Here is a 23748-nt window from a genome sequence, read left to right on the forward strand (position 1 = left end):
TCACACGATCGCTGTTTCCGGAATCCATGTTGATTCCTACATAGTAAGTTATGATTAAAGTACAGCTATTAACTGAGGTCCAGTGTGGGCTGTACGTATTGTACGGAACTAAAACGTGTACATAAGCTAATGTGGAACCGATTTAAACCGAAAAAAAGTTCCAATTTTGGCCACCAGGTGCAATACTGGCCCTGTACAGTATCTCGTCGACATCTTCCATGCTCACATTAAGATAATTGTGTAAGAAGCGGACAACAATAAAATCAAAATTTTCCTTTTCTCACTTGTTTGACCTTCCGACGTCCCATTCCTAATGGAAACATTTCTATACATTATTCTTGCAGTCACAGCTCCAGAATAGCACATGCTGGCCAAAATTGGAACAATTTTTTCCTTGGCGTAAATCGGTTCTACATTAACGCTCTAGAATAACTGCCAAGTTTGGTTGCCATATGGTAATTATAGCCAACACTGGTCCTCTGTGAGTAACTGCACTTTAATTGTAACTACCCGATATGTATGTGTCTCCATTACTGAACTTGATTACTCAAGATTTGTCCTGTAAACACTATACCTTCTATTAGTCAAGTCATGCCACACAACTTCTTCTTCCTGATTCGATTCAGTGTTATTTCATTTGCCATCCAATGCACCCAGTCTAATCTTCAGTATTCTTCTGTAACTCCACATTTCACAAGTTTCACATGTTTTTCTGTTCATAAAATATTTTCTTACTGTAGCAAGCCAGCATTTTACATGCTTTTTGTTTCTGCCATTGTCAGTTTGTTTACTATTCATACTTACTAATCTGATGTCTCTAGTATTATCATATTAGATTAGATGAGATTAGATTTACTTTCATTCCAATTGATCTGTAGTGAGGAGGTCCTCCAGGATGTAGAACACGTCAGAAAAACAATAATACATGACAAATATTTACAACTGAAACAAATAAACTGATGTACCTTCCACTGGTCCCAAGTGGAATGATCGCCATTTTTTTAATGAAAACTATATGAAAGAAGCATTTTATAAACACTAATGCACTGAATTTAAAATTAAAAAAAAGTCTTTTTATTTATAAGGTAATAAGCATGTAATAGAACTACTATAATACTTATTTACAATGATCACATTACTGCGCTGAAATGGTGCAGAAGTTAGATTGTACTTACACACATAAACACACACACACACTTATTTACAATGAACACATTACTGCACTAAAACTGTGCAGAAGTTTTGAAATTCACCAATGGAGTAGAAGGAGTTGGCCATCAATAAATCCTTTAGGCTTCTCTTAAACTGAATTTCATTGGTTGTTAAGCTTTCTATGGCTGCTGGCAAGTTATTGAAAATGTGTGTTCCTGAATAATGCACACCTTTTTGTACAAGAGTAAGTGATTTTAAATCGTTGTGAATATTATTCTTATTTATGGTATTGATTCCATGCATTGAGCAGTTGGTTTGAAAAAGATATTTTTAATGACAAATATCAATAAGGAATAAAGGTATTTGGAAGCAGTAGTTAGTATCCCAAGTTCCCTAAACAGGCTTCTGCAGGATGTTCTTGAGTTCACACTGCATATAACTCTTACTGCACGTTTTTGTGCCAAGAAAACTTTATCTTGGCTTGATGAATTACCCCAAGAAATAATCCCATAGGACATTATGGAAGAAAGTAAGCATAGTATGCCAGCTTTTTCATTTTTATATCCCCTATGGCTGATACAATTCGCATTGCAAATAGAGATTTGTTAAGACACTTCAGCAGTTCTATGGTGTGCTCCTCCCAGTTGAATTTATTATCAAGCTGTAATCCCAATAATTTAACACTGTCCACTTCTTCTCTCTGCTTCTCATTGTATGTTAGGCATATACTCATGGGACACCCCTTACAAGTTATGAACTGCATGTAATGTGTTTTTCAAAGTTTAGCGACAAAGAATTGGCTAGGAACCAGTGATTAATGTCCACAAATATTTTATTAGGCGATCTTTCTAAGACTTCACTTGATTTGCTATTTATTGCAATGTTTGTATCATCGGCAAACAAAACGAAATTGGTATCTCGTAGTGTTACCGACACAAAGTCATTGATATACAAAAGAAAAAGTAGGGGCCCTAAAATGGAACCTTGTGGGACCCCACATGTAATTTGTTCCCAGCTGGATGATGCCTGATAGCTTAATACATGTCTCTTTCCTAATAACACCATTTGTTTCATGCCAGAGATATAAGATTTGAACCATTTTACAGCATTTTCTGTTACACCATAATATTCTAATTCACTTAAAAGGATATTGTTATTCACACAGTCAAATGTCTTTGACAGATAACAAAATATACCAGTTGCCTGCAATTTTTTGTCTAATAAATTAAGCACATTTTCACTATAAGTGTAGATAGCCTTCTCAATATCAGAACCCTTTAGAAATCCGAACTGCGACTTTGACAGTATGTTATTTGAGATAAGATAGTTATAAAGCTGATTGTACATTACTGTTTCTAAAATTTTTGAGAATGCTGGCAAAAGTGAAATTGGACAGAAATTTGATGCTGTTTCTTTATCTCCTTTCTTAAACAGTGGCTTAACTTCAGCATATTTCACCAATTCAGGAAATGTTCCACTTATAAACGACAGGTTACACTGATAGCTTAATATGTTACTTCACTCAGAATCACATTCTTTAATTAACTTTGTTGATATTTCATCATACCCACTAGATGTTTTTGATTTTAATGATTTTATCATGGACAATATTTATACTGGGATAGTGAGGGTCAAATTCATATTATGGAAGTTACTTCACTGTCTGGTCTGAGATATTCCATAACAGCATCTACAAAACCTGACAACCCCATCTTTTCACTAACAGTTATCAAATGTTTGTTAAAAAGTTCTGCAACACTATACACATCTGGCACCAATGTATCATTTACTTTTAATGCTATTTGTCCCTCTTCATGTCTGTTTCTACCAGTCTCCTCCTTCACTATAGCTCATATTGTCTTTATTTTGTTGTCTGATATGACTATCTTTTCCTTGTAGTATACTTGCTTTGATGTCCGTATTACAGTCTTTAATATTTTGCAGTATTTCTTGTAATGTGCTATAGCATCAACATCAGAACTGTTTCGGATTGACTGATATAGTTTTCTTTTTGTTTTACAAAATACGCCTATTCCTTGAGTAATCCATGGCTTCTTTGTAGAATATGCTCTAACCTTGGTTAGTTTTGGGGGAAAACAGTGTTCAAATAAGGTAAGCGCTTTATTAGCAAAAATGTAATATTTTTCATTCATGCCATCAGCACTGCAAACATCAGTCCAGTGAATGTCTCTGAGGAGTGTCCTAAAATAATCAATTTTTGGCTTATTCATTACCCTGTTGAGCTCAGATTTAACAGATTTTATATCCTGTTCAGTATTAATATTTAACAGAAGAAACTGCATGTCATGGTCATAGAGGCCATTGACTATTTGTTTTGTTAAATAATTTTGTTCATTGGACTTTTCTATAACGATATTGTCAATGGCTGTTTGTGAGCAATTGGTTACCCTAGTGGGGAGCTTTACAGTGGGAATTAAGTTGAATGATAGTGTTAATAACTCAAATAAGTTCTTATTGGGAGAGTCTTTAAGGAAATCTACACTGAAATCACCAGCAACCACTATTTCTTTGTTTTTGGTTGTTAAATGGGCCAGTACAGCTACAAGGTGGTTTATGAACAGATCAAAGTTACCTGCAGGTGTTTGATATACACTTAATATTATGAATTTTTTGTGAAATTCTACTTCTGTTGCACATGCTTCCAAATGCTGTTCTAGGCAAAATTTATGAATGTCTATGTTCTTAAATTTGTGACAGTTCCTGATGAATGTGGCAACTCCTGCTTTCTCCATTTCCACTCTACAAAACTGAGATGCTAACCTAAACTCTGTGACACTTAAAAGTTCTATATCAGTGGTCACATTATGTTCAGGGAGGCCAATTGTGTCTGCTGGGTTTGAGGGCTCTAATTCATCTATGCAGATAATTAATTCATTAATTTTATTTCGCAGTCCTCGAATATTTTGATGCAGTAAAGATAGCTGACATTTCACATTGACTTAATTAAAATTGGTTAGAGTTGAAATATCTGCTGACTGTTGAAAATTCTTAACCAATAGCTGTTTATGCTGATCTAATAAGCTAGAATTGTTTTTTGGTTTCTTTCTCAAACTGAAGGTTTGTCTCAGTCCTAACCTCTCTTACAATTTGGTTTCTTTGTGTCCTCCCTACCCTTAAAAAGGGTCTTTCCTGAACCCTATAACCTCTGGTATTTTATCACTCATGACAGTGTCTCCTCCCTTTAACTTTCCTGCTATTTTCCCAGCCAGTTTACCCTTCCCTCTTCTGTTGATGTGAAGGCCATGCCTAATATAATCACACTTATTGTGAGAATCAACAGGAACCACACCAATGTTTGACCCTGCATCCGACATTAGCAGCTGTTCTAACTCCAAATTAACTCTCTTGACTGAAGAGTTCAAATGAGGTCGGTCATGGCGCCAAAGAACAGGTACAAACTCAACACTGGTATGCTTCGATCCTAATTCAATCTTTGCCAGGTCACACTCTATACTGTACCCAGGATCTCTGTCAATACTATTACCTGCTCCACCCACTATAACCACGGTGTCTTCCTTAGTGAAATCTCTGCAATATGATCCTAAATCCTCTCTCACCTGCTCCAGACCAACACTAGGTTTAAAAAAATTTGTGACCTGGTATTCTGATCCCAGTTCATCCTGCAAAAGTTGGCCAGCACATCTTCCATGGGAACTACCTAACAACAACACTTTCTTTCTCCTTACTGATTTCCCTACATTCTTACTTTTCAATTTGTTGCTGAAAGTTTGTTGTGCCCTGTCTACACCTGCAACTGCTTGAGACTCACCAGCTTCTAACTGAAGCAACAGGTCAAATCTATTTTCCACATTCACCTCGAAGGTGTCAGACAAAGTTCTTGGCCTGTTCCTCCTGTTGACTCTTGACACTTCCCACCTCTCTTTACCCTTCTCCCTCCTTAACCTGTCAAGATCTCCCATGGCCTTGTTTAACTCAGCCTGAATGTCTGAGGTCATTCATCTATTTTGTTTTACTCCTATTGATATTAACCCTACAACCTCTTTTCAAGCTACTATCCATACTGTTTAACTGATCCTTTAAGTTCTTTGTTGTCTCCATCATAACGACAATGTTATTGTGTAATGGAATGGAACACGTATTTATAATGATAACAAGTTTAGTGTCAGCCACTGTGGTTATACTCAAAAATGATATGAAAGTGGGGCCAAAAGTGGAAACTGTCGGCCAGGCAAACTGCCCGAGAATTTCAAGAGCAACAGTAGCTCTTTGTGAATGGACAGGTGGAGTGTGAACCAAGGAAAGCTGATGGATGGGATAGCGCCAGGCCCAGCCGTTGATTGCATGGCAGTAGGGAAGCAACGGTCTGGGTGGCCGTGCATGCCTAAGGAATACCAGAGTCCACCAAAACTAATAGCAGCCCTGCATTTAAATTGTATATGTCCTACCGAATATAAAAACTATTTCTTAAATTCGAGACATATAGGCAAAGGAAACCAAACTCCTGAGTCATATGGAAAGGTTAATTGCTCTTAAAAGACACAGATAATCCAAAATTATATTAAAAGCTAGAGTAGCGTTTAATGGGGTACCAGCCCCTGATTGGCTGGCCCAAACATTTGTAGGACGGGCCGTTCGGAAGAGGATACTTCTCGCGAAAGCACTTTGTTATTGGCACTCATGTGCATGCGCATAGGTTCTTCCTTGGCATGTGCAAGTTCGTGAGTAAGTTTGACTACAGAATTGATCAACATAGGTGAGATATTGTGTATCAATTAACTCACACTAGTTCTGGTTTTTCCTACCCAGGAACAATTTAAGCCCTAGCTGCTCTAGAGTAAATATGGTAGTGTATGAGATGAACAGTACTTTCTCAAAGTTAAAAAAACGCATTGTAGGCAGATAGCGTGTGACAATTATAATAAAAAAACAATATTATCTCGGCTATCGCCCCCATAGCTGAGTGGTCAGCGCGGCGGACTGTCATGCCAAGAGGCCCGGGTTCGATTCCCGGCTAGGTCGGAGATTTTCTCCGCTCAGGGGCTGGGTGTTGTGTTGTCCTCATTATCATTTCATCTACATGTACATCCCCACTCCGCAACCCACCTGATGGTGTGTGGCGGAGAGTACTTTGAGTACCTCTATCGGTTCTCCCTTCTATTCCAGTCTCGTATTGTTCGTGGAAAGAAAGATTGTCGGTATGCCTCTGTGTGGGCTCTAATCTCTCTGATTTTATCCTCGTGGTCTCTTCGCAAGATATACGTAGGAGGGAGCAAATATACTGCTTGGCACCTCGGTGAAGGTATGTTCTCGAAACTCCAACAAAAGCCCGTACCGAGCTACTGAGCGTCTCCCCTGCAGAGTCTGCCACTGGAGTATATCTATCATCTCCGTAACGCTTTCGCGATTACTAAATGATCCTGTAACGAAGCGTCTTGCTCTCTGTTGGATCTTCTCTATTTCTTCTATCAACCCTGTCTGGTGCGGATCCCACACTGCTGAGCATTATTCAAGCAGTGGACGAACAAGTGTACAGTAACCCACTTCCTCTGCTTTCGGTTTGCATTTCCATAAAATTCTTCCAATGAATCTCAGTCTGGCATCTACTTTACCGACGATTAATTTTATATGGTCATTCCATTTTAAATCACTCCTAATGCCTACTCCCAGATAATTTATGGAATTAATTGCTTCCAGTTGCTGACCTGCTATATTGTAGCTAAATGATAAAGGATCTTTCTTTCTATGTATTCGCAGCACATTACGCTTGTCTACATTGAGATTCAATTCCTATTCCCTGCACCATGCGTCAATTCGTTACAGATCCTCCTGCATTTCAGTACAATTTTCCATTGTTACAACCCCTCGATATACTACAGCATCATCCACTAAAGGCCTCAGTGAACTTCCGATGTTATCCACAAGGTCATTTATGTGTATTGTGAATAGCAACGGTCCTACGACACTCCCCTGCGGCACTCTTATTTCGGAAGACTTCTCTCCATTGAGAATGACATGCTGAGTTCTGTTATCTAGAAACTCCTCAGTCCAATCACACAATTGCTCTGATAGTCCATATGCTCTTACTTTGTTCATTAAACGACTGTGGGGAACTGTATGAAACGCCTTGCGGAAGTCAAGAAACACGGCATCTACCTGGGAACCCGTGTCTATGGCCCTCTGAGTCTCGTGGACGAATAGCGCGAGCTTTGTTTCACACGATCGTCTTTTTCGAAACCCATGCTGATTCCTACAGAGTAGATTTCTAGTCTTCAAAAAGTCATTATACTCGAACATAATACGAGTTCCAAAATTCTACAACTGGTCGACGTTAGAGAAATAGGTCTATAATTCTGCACATCTGTTCGACGTCCCTTCTTGAAAACGGGGATGATCTGTGCCCTTTTCCAATCCTTTGGAACGCTACGCTCTTCTAGAGATCTACGGTACACCGCTGCAAGAAAGGGGGCAAGTTCCTTCGCGTTCTCTGTGTAAAATCGAACTGGTATGCCATCAGGTCCAGCGGCCTTTCCGCTTTTGAGCGATTTTGATTGTTTTTCTATCCTTCTGTCATCTATTTCTATATCTACCATTTTTTCATTTGTGCGACAGTCTAGAGAAGAAATTCAGTGCAGTCTTCCTCTGCGAAACAGCTTCGGAAAAAGACATTTAGTATTTCGGCCTTTAGTCTGTCATCGTCTGTTTCAGTTTGGTCACAGAGTGTCTGGACATTTTGTTTTGATCCGCCTACGGCTTTGACATATGACCAAAATTTCTTAGGATTTTCTGCCAGATCAGTACATAGAACTTTACTTTCGAATTCATTGAACGCCTCTCGCATAGGCCTCCTCGCACTACATTTCGCTTCGTGTAATTTTTGTTTGTCTGCAAGGCTTTGGCTATGTTTATGTTTTCTGTGAAGTTCCCTTTGCTTCCGCAGCAGTTTTCTAACTCGGTTGTTATACCACGGTGGCTCTTTTCCATCTCTTACGATCTTGCTTGGCGCATACTCATCTAATGCATATTGTACGATGGTTTTGAACTTCGTCCACTGATTCTCAGCAGTATCTGTACTTGAGACAAAATTTTTGTGTTGAGCTGTCAAGAACTCTGAAATCTACTTTTTGTCACTTTTGATAAACAGAAAAATCTTCCTACCTTTTTTAATATTTATATTTCCGGCTGAAATCATCGATGCAGTAACCGCTTTATGATCGCTGATTCCCTGTTCTGCGTTAACTGTTTCAAATAGTTCGGGTCTGTTTGTCACCAGAAGGTCTAGTAAGTTATCTGTTTAACTGCTCAAGGTAGTTTTCAGATAATGCACTTAAAAAAATTTCACTGGATTCTTTGTCCCTGCCACCCATTATAAACGTTTGAGTCTCCCAGTCTATATCTGGAAAATTAAAATCTCCACCCAGAACTATAACATGGTCTGGAAATCTACTCGAAATATTTTCCAAATTTTCCTTCAGGTGCCCTGCCACCACAGCTTCTGAGCCAGGAGGTCTATAGAGACATCGAATTACCATGTTTGAGCCTGCTTTAACCGTGACCTTCACCCAAATTATTTCACATTTCGGATCTCCGTCAATTTCCTTCGATACTATTGCACTTTTTATCGCTATAAACACGCTTCCCCCTTCACTGTCCAGCCTGTCTCTGCGGTATGCATTCCAGTCTGAGGCAGATAGGGTGTAACAGTCATAATAAAAAACAATCTTATCTCGGCTGTCCGCCCCGATAGCTGAGTGGTCAGCGCGGCGGTCTGTCATGCCAAGGGGCCCGGGTTCGATTCACGGCTGGGTCGGAGATTTTCTCCGCTATAGTTTCATCATCATCAGTGGAAGGCAACGGGAACCCACCACTGGCATCACTTCCCTAGACGCTCATGCGGTGGATCTCTGACGAGGCTTCCTCCATGACAAGACCTGCCGTAAGGCAAAACACAAAGTTAAGTTATCTCGGCTTATCTTTGTTCATGCCGGGTTGAGAACATGGTGGCGACCTCGGTGTTTATATTTGTTCGTGGTGGTATTGTTCTGGCTGCCGTATGCACCTTGTAGGCGCATGCACTCTGTGATGAGGCACAGAGGTGTAGGTAGGACCGGAAGTCGACTGTGGTTGGCAGTACCAGTCCGCTGCTTTCCGCAGGTTACGAAATGTGCAAGTGCAAGGACACTACGACAACAGGAATTCAAACCTCCAATTTGCAAGACTTATACCATCGCAATTGACAAACCTTAACGTTTTTATTAATTATCCGCGAACATCAATTTCTTTTCCGAATTTCCCCTGCTTAGTTTTATTCTACGCTCCTTGCGGAGGACGAATAACACAGGAAATGGTTTACGTTGGTTTCTATAGTAGTTATAAACCACCTTCGTTACTTCAAAATTTCAAACATTATCAGAAACCACAATGTTATAAATGTGGGTTTACCTTTTTTCAAATTGCCTTCTAAGACGCGATGCAGAGTCAGTATTGCCTTGAGCGCTTTTGCAATTCACAATTTTCACAGCACTGAACCACTTGGACAGCTTTGTAAACAACGTGACGTTGAGGTTTCTAAAATCAAGAGTAAGTGATGGCTTTCTGGGAAAAAAGGTCCGGCCTCATCAAAAATCTTAAAATGAGTGTAGTCCTTCATTTATTTAGGATGTCAAATTTGCCTCTACAGTAATTAAAATCGAGATGTAAAATTGACGATTTGGAAATATATGTGGCATCATTTATGATGTATTTAAAAATAAGATAAGACGAGAAATTAGAGTAGAATTTTATACAACTAGTTCTTCCAGCGCCTCTTCATAGTACATAATGCTGGGTACCTACGTACAAAAACAACATTTGGTAAAACACAAAATGCAGAAATGAAATTTCTATGAACGAAAGGCAACCCAAGAACAGACCGTATAGAAAACGAAACAGTGCGACAGGAACTAGACAATATTTAGAAAACCGATCACTCCAGAACAACAGCTTGCTTTGACATAACAGTTTCCAATGCTGCACTTTACAGTCTCTAAATGAATTTTACTGTAATGATACAACATACTTTTCAAGCGGTGCTTTTTTTTTAATTCTAAATGCCTGAAAGTTGCTTCTCAGTATTTCCTTTATTAGGACCACGTACTTTAACAACTCTGCAAGTGTTAGTTATTGAAACAGTCACTAAAGCAGTACTACAAAACTGTACTCCATCTTTAAACTGCCATTAATATTATCATAGCCCATGGCACACACAGAGCCAACACCAAACACAGGAGTATAAGTTTACATACCTACTAACACCACAGATGATGAAGAGAGTGAAAGCTTTTATAGTGAGATAAAAGAAGTTATTCACGTAATAGACAAAAATTAAAATGCGATGTGAGCCTGGAATTCGGTAGTGGGAAAATGTAGAGAAGGAAAAACATTACGAGAACGTGGGCTCGGGGAAACGAATTAATGGGGAAGCCACCTGATAGCATTTTGCAAAGAACCTAATTTAATCATCGCTGACATTTCGTTTCAAATCAGTGAAAAAGATTGCGTACGTGGAAGCTTACTACACTTAGTTTTAATCTGTGTGGTCTCGTAAAGCTATTTTTGACGGCTTGGAGATGAAGTTGTCAGAAAAGCTGTAAAAAAATAACTCTACAAGGTCACGCAATTAAAAATAATCATATAAATAACAAGATCGTATCATAACAAAAAGAAATCGACATTTACTCTCTGTAACGCCATATAACCACGTCATACCAGCTAGGACCTACACTTTATAACGACAAATCGCCGAAACGAGCTTGTCGTGAAAATTGTACCAATACGAGTAAATAAATAAATAGTGCAGCAAATAACTTGTACTTAAAGCGAAATATGCCGTTCGTTGGAAATAAAAGAGATGTGACCTTGGAAAAGTTAAGAACCTAGAGGTGATCGGGGATCTCAAATAGATCTTTAGGCAACAATTGACTAAAATCGGGGATGAAGATGAATGAGTAGTTTTGAGATTGTAATATTTAAGGCAGTAGAGAATGAAAGTGGGAAAAGGTAGTGTAGAAATCCTTCAATAACGCATGAGGTATTGAATTTAAATGACCAGCAAATGAAATAGGCAAAAGGGAATACAGACGTTTAAAAACTGAGATTATCAGAAAGAGCAAAATGACAATGTAATAATTGCGAAGGATAAATACAAGGATGTGAAAGCATGCTTGGCAAAGATAGATGTCGTAGACGGGAAAATAAAATTAGAAATACTTTTGGAGTAAAGAGAAGCAGTTGTATGAATATCAATGCCGCGCGGGATTATCCCAGCGGTCTAGGGCGCTGCAGTCATGGACTGTGTGGCTGGTTCCGGCGGAGGTTCGAGTCCTCCCTCGGGCATGGGTGTGTGTGTGTTTGTCCTTAGGATAATTTAGGTTAAGTAGCGTGTAAGCTTAGGGACTGATGACCTTAGCAGTTAAGTCCCATAATATCTCACACACATTTGAACATTTTTTTGAATATCAAGATCGGAGGTGGTAAGCCAGAAATAAATGAAGAAGGGTAAGCTGGAATTTGGAAGGAAACTGTAGAAGGTTGTAAATAAAGAAAAGGTCTCAATGCAAACTGAAATAGTTGAAAATTGTAATTACAGAGCGATTATATCTTGAGCAATAACAACAAACAGGTTTCTTTTAAAGCTGAGTAGCCAACATAGAATATTGTAAATATTAATGTGTCCCATGCTACTGCATTATTCTTTGATGAGGTACTAAAAGCTGTTAAGAAATGTACATTGTTCAACAGAAGAAAACCTATAGTCACGTTCACATCCCGTTGAATAAAATATTGTCGAGTATTAATCATACATATCTCTTTGAGTGGTATCATTTGCATAAAAATCTTATTTCGGAATCTCTAACTGTTTAAGAAATAAGTCGAGTTCTATGACTAAATGATTCCCGATAAACAAGAGAGGGTAATGGGCCCACCACACGTGACCCATCTTACAAATATGCAGTCCAAAATCTTGAGAATGGAGGGGGGTATTGTTTTGCTCTCAACTTCAAATATAATTTAAATATATTGGCAACATTTCTTATGCAGCAATGTATGGCCTAAAATGTACCAGATGAAAAGTCTATGCAATGCGTTTTTAGCTCTGCTAACTCTTAAAATTTCGTGCAGTGATTTACTTCATTTCGTGCACCACTGTAACTGTGATGAATAATGAAAAGAAATTCAGACCTCTATCGAGTGAACATATCAGGCTGTATGGCGGGAAAGAATCACAGTTTTTTCTTCAAAATGAATGCTAAATAATTCACATGACCAGCACATCTGCTACAGCTCTTCGCCGAGAATGCGCATAGCCGCTGTGGACACACCTGAAGTTGTGCTCAGACTATCTATGACCGATGGCAAGAACCTACGGCGCGCCGTGTGGAAACGGTTCCACATGATAAAACCGTGTTTTGCTGCAAGGCCCAAAAAAGGTCACGTGTACCGAAATCCTGCCACTGGTTCTAACTCTCCTGCACGGCTGCTCCTAGCGAGAACCGGCCGCATGCTGTTCTCTCCACTACTGCAGCATCTGTGCCGGTGCCGGTAAAGTTATTTTGTGCCCGCACTATTAGTATCGATACCTAATGTACTCCAACGTCCCTATACATGAGACACATTCGCAACGCATCTCAGTACTCACCGGTTGCATCCGTGAAGTTGTGCAAGCGCAGTGTCAGCCGCTGGCCACAGCGAGAGGAGGTGTAGTGTGCGATGCCACCGACGGCGAGCGCTGGCCTGGGCGGCGAAGCGTCGCAGTAGGTGGCGTTGCAGACGCACACGAAGCTCGAGTAGTTGTACCAGCGCGCCGCGCACGGCTGGCTACCTTCCACCCTGACGCCAGAACCGGCCGTGAGCGACACTGCAACAGACCACACACAATCACACGCACTGGCCAGGCTCCTCTCCACAGATGGGGTAAGTTGTTTTAGCACTTTTCATGCCGTTGACCACTCATAAGCAAAGTGGTAGCTACCTGTTGTGTACTCGGTATGTTCCCTTTGGTGTTATACTGTGGTAGATATTGCAAACTGCGGAGTATCAAAATCGTGGGAAGGAAAATGCCCATGGAATCAAGTTCGCGAAGCAGAGATGCTAATGATTACGTTGATTTACTACTATTTACTGCTTTTCGTACTACTGTTTCATATGTAAGGAATAAAATCGCATGCGACCTGGGAGGCAGTCAAATGTTGTATTGTGGAGATGCGGTGTGAATCGTTTTGACTTATACGCTGATTGACAGTATACACATATGTGCATTAACTGAGTCAAACACTTGTGAATAAACTGTGGATTGACTGAACCAGCAAATGGGAGAACTTCGGCTACTCATGCTTAAAACCGTGAATGTTCACTTACGTTACACTAGTGCCATGATCTTGTAAACTCACGAATCTTCAGTGTGACATTTAACCATGAACACCAATACTAAAGTGTCATGAAAGTTATGCTAAAATTTTCCACATTCAACCACTGTGACCACGCAAACTACTGTGCACAACAGAACAGGGAGACGACAACCGCAATGGTGCTTGAACTGTTTGAGCTCGTCACCTTCTTTTGAAAATATTCTGTGTAGCATTGCGATTAAGACACTGCAAGGAAGCTCAATAACTGCACTTGTGGAAGTACGAGTAGTCTATCATGTACAAGTTAAGCTGAGAGTCGTCATTTGAAGGAGAGCAGAGGGCAAATAAACAGTGTACAAAGCGTGGCAGTAACTGTATCATAAGGTTTACGTCACAGGCTCCTATATCAAAAATCCCCCGATTCCAGTTGAAGTTAGAGTAAGGAATTTTGGAGAGACAGTAGTCCTGTCTCCAGTAACGTCATACTAAAACCCATATTTAACTTTAAGGAAGTTTTTACCTTGATTACTTTCTAGCACTTGTCATTCGAGTGTTTCAGGTAAAACCGTAGTCGGCTGTGCTGGGTGGCATTTTTCGATAGCTGTTTCCCCGTAACCATCCTGAAGCTTTTTGAGACAGCAAGATATCATACCTTTGACTGGTTAAACAAGAAAATTATTCGCCGATGACAGAACAGATGATTCCGATAATATCAATGGTAACAGTTATGACGGAGAATGATTGAATTGTGAAAAACCAACATTCTACAAAACCAGTGTCACTTGCAAAATTTTGTAAAAGTAAATTCTCGTCCTTCACTCATAAGACCTGAACAAATAATTGCCTACGAACTTTTCAAGGGTGAATCTCACATATATGTATTTATGCAAATCAACGAAATTGAAAATGTGCATTATTCATACGAAATTGTAGTCCTTATGTGAATCAGCCCGAAGGCAACATTGTATGGATGTACGCTATGTGAGTAGCACCGGAATTCAAAATTTCCGATCTGAAAAACAGAACTGTGTAAAAAAACTTCAAACGATTTTCACTGTTCAGTATTTATACAGGGCATAAAACCAGCAACACACATAATCGATCAAGGATGAAGGCTCCGTTTGTGGTTTTCTCTGGGTTCCCGCAAGACGTGACCGAAAGGTGCAGAACCGTGCAATAATAGTCACCCAGGGTGCAATATTTCCCAACCTCGTTCCACGATGTTTCGGGTTTGTAACCGGATGACGTCATCTTGCCACGATATTTTGGCTGACAACCATTCAGCCATTTTGAGGTGAGTGTTTTGCACTACTTTGTACTGGAAAACTGACGCGATGGCACATGCAGATAGGTTTTCAAGCAGCCGTAAAAGAAAATTATTTGCCACTGCATGTCAATACGCGTAAACTTTTACCTTTCTGAATCAACGGGTCCCAAGCCATATCAAGTAGAAAACCACCGCCACGATTAATAAGATTTTCGGCCAAACATAATTTCACAGATAATCGAATCCCAGCAGGATCTCGTCGTGGCCAAGAATAATGCATAGAATGTCCTGTGGAGATACAATTTTCGGCTATGGCTGCTTTACTCGGGTGCAAATGGCGAGTGTGCTGATCTTATTCCATGCATCTCTCACGTATGTGCACATAGTCTGACCAATGTAGGCTTTGGTAAATTGACATGATATTCTGTAGACTACGGGCTTTTCCAAACGTAGATCGTCTTTTGCCAAGCCGATAACAGCACAGGTTTCTGTAGGTGGCCGGAAGGTTACCTTAACATCAAGTTTCTTAAGGATCCTGCCTAGTTCAGATGAAATGCTGCTCACACATGGGAAGAACGCCGTGGACTTCAAGTGCTCATTGTCTTCTTTCTTTTGTAAATTGTCAGGTTTACTCATCGTTAAAGCTGTCCTAATTTGACGTGAAGAATACTTAACACAGAGAGGAGAAATTCTAACACCTCTGCAAGGCTGTCTCTCTTACACAACCTGCATCCGATGCATCAGCAGTCCTTTCCGCGACTCCTTTATCTGAATAATGTCTGTGTAAAAGAGCACACTCTCTCTAGTCGCGAATCTGATATCACACATAATTGTTCTAACACGACTTAGTCAGCCAACTTGTGCAGCTGCTAAAGTGAAACTTTGTAGGTACAGCTCAATCAGACTATGGCACATGCATGTTTCTTTACTTAATATACGACGGAAACATTCATGAGAAAATGAATGTATTTTCATTATTTTAGATGAAGAATCAATATTTAATACCAATACTTGTTGTTACATGTTGGGCATATCATTACGACTGCATGGTATGGAAATTGTTTGCCTGATTGACGGTTTGGTTCCGGGATGGTAATCTCTCAATTATCGCTCAGAACGAGCAACTGTTGAATCAGTTTTCAGTTAATACAGAATGACAGCTTACAACTTTAAAGTTAGTATTTTCTCTGCTAACCGTCAATTGCACAGGCAAAACGTAGATGTGAGCACGTTCCACCTCACGCGATACATCACCATAATGCAAAAGGTGAATGTCATTTTTGCATGAAAGTGAGCGCAAATTTACACTACCATAAGAAAAGTAATAATAATAATAAAGATCATCTAACACCAAATCCTCTTTATTCATTTTTATTGACTTTTATAAGTTCCAGAATATTGTCGCTCCAAACGCAGGAAGTTCATAAACAATTTTGCGTGGGTCGCAATCTGGAGGACATTTGTATGAAAGATCTACATAAAGCGAAACACTCACGCTTATGAACACAAAAGCTGTCCCAGGAAGCAAAACTCTTTTTCCAGGAATTACCTGTATCGCAGTGCTATCTGGTATGTCCTACACATCTCCCCTTCAAAGTGTGACAAACCCTTTTTACATACAACAAGTTATGTTCAGCCACACAGTGTGTAAGACAAAATAAAATTCAGATGCAGGGGTAGAGAAAAATATCTGAACAGCAGAAACACAACACACTACCATACCTTACGCAGTGTAGGCAAACCGTTGACATTTAAAACGGGTTCCAGTCGTCTCGGAATGAACAGGTCCTGTATAGTTTCCAAGGGAATCTTATACCACTCCTCTTGCAAAATAGTGGGAAGCCCCGGTAACAATGATGAAGGTGGGTAGCGATCACGGTACTTCTTTTCAAAATAGACGACAAAGTGTCAATGATTTTGGGATATGGTGACTGTTGTGGCCAGAAGAGATGCGACAATTCATCCTCGTGCTGACCAAACAAGTCGGGGCGATGCGAGCTGTGTGAAAAACAAACAACGTACGACCTGATTTGCCTGCACGGCCACGTAATACCTGGCAGTAATGCGGCTTTGCAGAGCAACCTCGTGCCCATGGTATACCAGTATATGGCTGCCCAAATCATCACCGAACTCCTGTCGTGTTTCATTCTACGAAAGTAAATTCGGTCAGAAGTTGGAAACGATGTGAAACAAGACTCACCCGACCATATGACACTTTTTCATTGCTCCATGGTCCAGGTTTTAAGAATTTCCCTCGTACGGGGATTTGCATCACCAATGAGTAGTTTTGGAATTCCAGCTCGCCCTGAAATTCCCTGCTCCTGAGCTGCCTTCGTTTAGTTTTGGTGCTGACAGCGTTTTCAACTGCGACAGTCAATTCGGCAGCTTATGAAGTTTTCTTCAGTTATCAAAATCAACATATGTTACCTGTTCTGACTTTCTTCAAACCGATACTTAAATAATACGACTGTCTTTTGGGACAGAAAATGTGCGATTTTTGGGGATTTCCTGGAAAGAGGCACTACAATAAACTCTCAAAGGTATTGCCAAACTCTGCACAACCTCAGAAGAGCAATACAAAACAAGCGCAGGGGAAAGTTGGGTTCAAAGATCTTGCTGATTCACGACAACGCACGGGCTCACACGGCAAATGCCACTCGTGAAGTTCTCGAATCTTTTAAGTGGGTGTTGTTTCCTCATCCGCCGTACAGTACCGACCTGGCACCGAGCGACTTCCACTTATTCCCAGCAATGAAGAAGTGGTTGGCTATGCAGCGTTTCGATGACGACGCACAGCTTCAAGAAGGGGTAACCACGTGGTTGAAGGCGTAGGCGGCCGAATTTTACGACGAAGGAATTTCCAAGCTCGTCCATCGCTACGATAAGTGCCTTAATTTAAATGGCAACTATGTAGAAAAGTAGTATTTGAGTGTGGCTTTCATCTGTATATAATAAAAAAAATTTCCAATACTTTATTTATTTTTAATTCCAAAACGTAATGGCCGGCCGGTGTGGCCGTGCGGTTCTAGGCGCTTCAGTGTGGAACCGCGTGACCGCTACGGTCGCAGGTTCGAATCCTGCCTCGGGCATTGATGTGTGTGCTGTCCTTAGTTAGGTTTAAGTAGTTCTAAGTTCTAGGGGACTGATGACCACAGATGTTAAGCCCCATAGTGCTCAGAGCCATTTTGAACCAAAACGTAATGTACTTTGTGGATAGCCCTCGTAGGTCTTCAGTTTTCGAAGACGATGAATTTTCTAGGGGTTGGATGATGGTGGCCGAGAGGGGTAACCGCCCTCCGCTGCCCCTCGCTGTGTTCGCTATAACTCACCCTGCAAAGAACGTAGCTTAGTGTTCGATAAATATTTGAAAATTACTATTCAGTCTGGGGCCATTACCAGGTAGGACTGAAAGAGAAATAGAGGGAGCGCGAAAGAGTAATGAAAATATCCAACTCCAGAGGCAGACACTCCAAGAGAGGTGCTGTTAAAATTCCGTGCGCGTACGTTCCTAAATGCGCCTGATAATATATTGATTTCTCACAACATATATCGTAAAAATTACATGAAGGTAGATTTACGGAGATACGAACTCATTTGAAGGCTTAGCAACAGTTATCCTTCCTAAAAACCATGAAGCAAAGTGACAGCAGTACATCCACATACATACGCCACTTGCCACCATACGGTACATGGGCGAGGGTACCTTGTACCACTACTACTCATTCCCTTGCCTGTTCCACTAGCAAATGTAGCGAGGGGAAATCGACTGCATGTATGCTACCAAACAGGCCCACATTAAGTATCTTAACACATATTGTAAGGTTTCTTGTGTCTGCTGTTCTGCAGCATTAACAGATTGTATGAATACTTTCTATCGTGGCCGATCGGTTCTAGGCGCTACGGTCTGGAACCGCGCGACCGCTACGGTCGCAGGTTCGAATCCTGCCTCGGGCATGGATGTGTGTGATGTCCTTAGTTAGGTTTAAGTAGTTCTAAGTTCTAGGCACTGATGACCTCAGAAGTTAAGGCCCATAGTGCTCAGAGCTATTTGAACCAACCTTCTGTTGTAATAATAACACAGACCAACGATGGAAAACTTTTTTGCTGAAAATACCATATTATTATGTTTTTTAGGGTGGGAAATCCAAATATGATACTTAAAAAAACTGTGTCACCCACCATTTCTTCACATTTTAGCGATTTTTTAAAGAATTTAACACATTTTATATATTTAAAAAGGAGGTGTAGTGAATGTAGATGACGTTGGTAGCACTGCTGGAAAACGTTTTCTGGCAAAAAAGTCGATTCAACTTTTGTGTTAACAGATGGGGTTTTGTTTACTGTCAACCTAACCTCACGTTCCCGTTTCCTGTACATGTGCTCAGTACAATGTCTAATCGTGGTTGAAAAAACTCTGCTGACAGATAATTTGTTATAGTTGTGGTGAATTTGTGCTTAAAAACACCAAAGAAACATTACAGATTTTGTGAAAAAAGTTTATCTATCATACTGTGGAACTAAACTTGATGATCAAGATAAATCTTGGGCACCGCATAAGGTATGTTATGTGTGTGTTGGAGATCTGAGAAAATGGTCCAAAAAGGAAAAAAAAAGCCTTTAGATTTGCTGTTCCGATGATATGGAGGGAGCCAAGAAATCATTCTGATGATTGCTACTTTCTTTAGCGTTGACATTACTGGTCATAATTCGAAAAACAAGAAGGTAATAAGCTACCCTAACCTTCCGTCCGCCATCCGACCACTAGGGTGTAGATTTGCCGGTTCCTGAACCACCAGACGATTTATTCCAACAGAAATATTTTCTGATGTACAATGTGATTTAGACGAGCCAGATGATGATGAATTCCATTGTAATACAGAAAGTCTAGAGCCCAAATTGTTTACTCAGACCGAGCTTAACGATTTAGTTAGGGATCTGGACTTAACGAAAGAAAAAGCTGAATTGCTTGGCTCTAGATTAAAAGAAAAGAACTTATAGGCAGCTGGAACCAGCATATACATGCCTAGCAAGAGTGAGCAGCAGTTTTACAAGTTTTTTCAACAAGAAGGTGATTTAGTGTACTGCTCAGACATTCCCAGACATGCTAGGCATGTATATGCTGAGTTTGGTATTGAATACAAAAAGGAAAACTGGAGGCTGTTTATTGTCATCTAAAACTAATTTACAGGCTGTTTTGTTACACAATGGCAACATGTATGCATCTACACCTGATCTGTACATATGAAAGAAAACTATGAAAACCTACAAATAGCGCTAAATAAAATAGACTATTCTGCTCATGGTTGGAGGATATGTGGCGATGTAAAAGTAACATGCATGCTCCTTGGTCAGCAAGGTGGACTTTACCAAATTTCCATGTTTCTTGTGTGAATGGGACAGTAGGGCTAGGGATCAACACTGGTGCAGAAAGAACTGGCCTGTGAGGGAGTCTTTAAAACTTGGTCAAAAGAATGTTCTAAGCTAAAACCTTGTAGATCCAAAAAGCGTACTCATGCCACCTCGACATATAAAGTTAGTCCTAATGAAACAGTTTGTAAAGGCTTTGCCTAAAGATGGACCATGTTTTACGTATCTCTGCCAAAACTTACCACACCTTTCAGAAGATAAACTAAAGGAAGGTGTCTTTGTTGGACCTGACATTAGAAAATTGATGTTTGATTTTAGCTTTGAATCCACAATGATCTTAAATGAGAAATAAGCATGGGTATCAATCAAGCAGGTCGTTACAAAGTTCTTAGGACATGAAAAAGACCCAGAATATGTTTCTATCATAGCTACAATGTTAAAGAAGTTTAAAACTTTAGGATGTTTAATGAGTCTGAAAGTTCACTTTTTGAACAGTCACCTTGATTACTTCCTGGACAATATGGGAGATGTTAGTTAGGGGCAAGGAGAGCGTTTCCACCAAGACATTGAAGTGATGGAAAAACATTACCAATGCCGCTGGAACACCAACATGATAGCGGAGTACTTTTGGTCACTTCTCGGAGAAGTTCAGCAAGCGACTCATCGTAGAAAAAGCTACATAAGAAGCTTTAAAGAAAAAAGAGAAAGAAAATAGAAACCAATTCCAGCTGACAAGTGAAACCTCTATTAACATATATCATTGTTTTAAGTACCTTACTGTAAATACAAGCAATGTTTATGTTGTAACAAAGCGTTTCATTAATTTCCCCATGTACCGTATAACATAGGATTTTTATACTATATAATAAAAAGCAGATAGCTCAAAAACTTTGGGTGACACAAAAAAATTAAGGTTAGATTTGGATTCAGCTCATAAAAATCTATAAAGATCAACTATCAAAGTATAAAAAGTTTTTCAAAAAAAATGTTTCATCGGCCTGTATAATCCACCAGATATGCTTTTCTTGTATTTTATTTGCCGCTACCAGTTTCAAACATTGGCTGTTTCACAAACAGTAATAAGCTACTAAAATCTGGCAAGATGAGCCGACCGATCTATTAGAAATAATGCCACCACACAATTATTTCACTTTCCAAGGAAACATGCACAAAAATAACGATAGGATAGCTATGGGCATCTGCTATGGAGGAATCCTGACGAATGTGTTTTTAGATCACCTATAAATCAGAGAACAGATCCAATGGGCTGCCAAGTCATTTGTTACCGACGTTATATTGACGATACCCGCATTCTCTTTAATGGAAATAACAACGAAATTAATGAACTTCACTAACAGGTGAATAAAATTCACGACTGTATCAAATTTATCATCGGATATGATACAGACAGGGTCATAAACTTCTTGTGTATAAACATAGCTAATAATGAAGACGCCCATAAATATGATAAATTTTATAAACCGACCACAAGTGGCTGTATTATACATAGCTCATTATGTTACCCACTAGCATTCAAAACACCGTATTTTCCCTCTATAATAGCTGGTGTCATTAGAGCGTTTCTTACTAAAGAAAACGTGAAGGCAGAATTTGATACAATTATAACTGTAGCAGCAAATAACGGCTACAATACTGATACAGCAGATAAGGATAAAATAAACGGAAAGAAAATTAGGGCTACAATTTCAAAATATAACGACAAAAACACTTAAGCGAAAACAGAAAGAAAAAAGTAAAAAATATTCATTACGCTACCTTATATAGCAAATATTTCCCAAAAAATAAGTAACACATTTCGTAACGCTAATGTTAAGAAGTATAAATACAAAATCATATAGGTATAAAGCAGGAATAAGTTTAATAAAGAAAAAAATATAGGAATGCAGGGAAACTACTGTGAATATACAAATACTGTCGTCGTCAAGATGGATTCAACGCCCACACCCGTCACAGTACTACAAGTTTATATGTGAACTAGCGCAGCAGCTGATGAAGAAATTGAAAAGTGTATGATGAGATAAAATAAATTATTCAGATAGTTAAGAGAGACTGGAATTCAATAGAAGGAAAATGGAGAGAAGGAAAAATTGTAAGAGAATACGGACTGGAGGAAGGCATGGACGAGCAAGCTGCCTGGTAGAGTTTTGCACAGAGCATGTTTTAATCATCATTAATATGTGGCTTGAGAATCATGAAAGTAGGTTGTATACGTGGAAGAGACCTGGAGACATCGGAAGATTTCAGATTGATTATATAATGGTAAGACAGAAAGTTTGGAAGCAGATTTTCAGTTTTAAGACATTTCCAGGAGCAAATGTGTACACTGACCAAAATTAATAGGTATTGAAGTGCAGATTAAAACTGGAGAAAATCCAAAAAGGTAGGAAACTAAGAAGATTGGACCTGGATAAGTTGAAAGCACCAGAGGTTGTTGAGGGCTTCAGAGGCGACGTTAGGCGCTAAGTGACTAGAGCATGGAGAAGGAATACAGTAGAAGACGATTGGGTAGCTTTGAGAGATGAAATACTAAAGGCAGTAGAGAATCAAATAGGTAAAAGGACAAGGCCTAGTAGGAATCCTTGAATAAAATAACATATATTGAATTTTACTGATGAAAGGAGATAATATAAAAATGCAGCAACTGAAGCAGGTGAAAGGAATACAAACATCTAAAAAATGAGATTTACAGGAAGTGCAAAATGGCTAAACAGGAATGGCTAGAGGACAAAAGTAAGGATTTAGAACCGAATTTCTTTTGGGGAAAGATAAATACCGCCTACAGAAAAATTATAGAGGCCTTCGGAGAAAAGAGAAGCGGTTGTATGAATATCAAGATGTCACATAGAAAACCAGTCTAAGCAAAGAAGGGAAAGCTGAAAGATGGAAGGAGTACGTAGAGGATCTATTCAAGGGAGATGGAACTAAAGGCAATATTATAGAAACGGAAGACGAACAAGATGAAAATAAGATGACAAATACGATACTTCGAAAAGAATTTCACAGAGCACTGGAAGACCTCAGTCACAACAGGAACCCGGCAGCAGACGTCATTCCAGCAGAACAATTGATAGCCGTGCGACTACCAGTCATGACAAAATTCTCCATTTGGTGTGCAAGATGTATGAGACGGGCGGAATACCCTCAGAATGCAAGAAGATTGTAATAATTCCAATTCCAAAGAAAGCACGTGCTGACAAGCATATTACCGAACTACAAGTTTAATCAGTCATGATTGCAAAATACTTCACAGAAGAATGGAAAAACTGGTAGAAGCCGATCTCGGGGAAGATCAGTTTGGATTCCGGAGAAACGTAGGAACACGCGAGGCTATACTAACCCTACGACTTATCTTAGAAGATAGGTTAAAGAAAGGCAAACCTACGTTTATAGAATTTGTACACTTAGAGAAAGCTTTTGACAATGTTGACTGGAACAATTTCTTTGAAAGTTTAAAGGTATCAGTGGTAAAATGCGGGGAGCGAATGGTTATTTACAACTTGTATAGAAACCAAACGGTAGTTATGAGAGTCTAGGGGCATTAGTGATAAGCAATGGTTGAGAAGAGAGTGAGGCAGG

At 39.6% G+C, this 23748-nt stretch overlaps 1 protein-coding gene across 1 annotated transcript in view; it reads right to left on the reverse strand.

The window, feature by feature from the left end:
- LOC124776202 (lysosomal acid glucosylceramidase-like) overlaps positions 1 to 23748 on the reverse strand; it is a 133189-nt gene that overhangs the window by 77347 nt on the left and 32094 nt on the right. Inside the window, exon 2 of the mRNA XM_047251036.1 lies at positions 12809 to 13027. Within this exon, the coding sequence (XP_047106992.1) occupies positions 12809 to 13027 (219 nt within the window). The remainder of the gene's footprint in view (positions 1 to 12808; positions 13028 to 23748) is intronic.

Source organism: Schistocerca piceifrons, chromosome 2, assembly GCF_021461385.2.
Source record: "Schistocerca piceifrons isolate TAMUIC-IGC-003096 chromosome 2, iqSchPice1.1, whole genome shotgun sequence".
Classification (NCBI taxonomy): Eukaryota; Metazoa; Arthropoda; class Insecta; order Orthoptera; family Acrididae; genus Schistocerca; species Schistocerca piceifrons.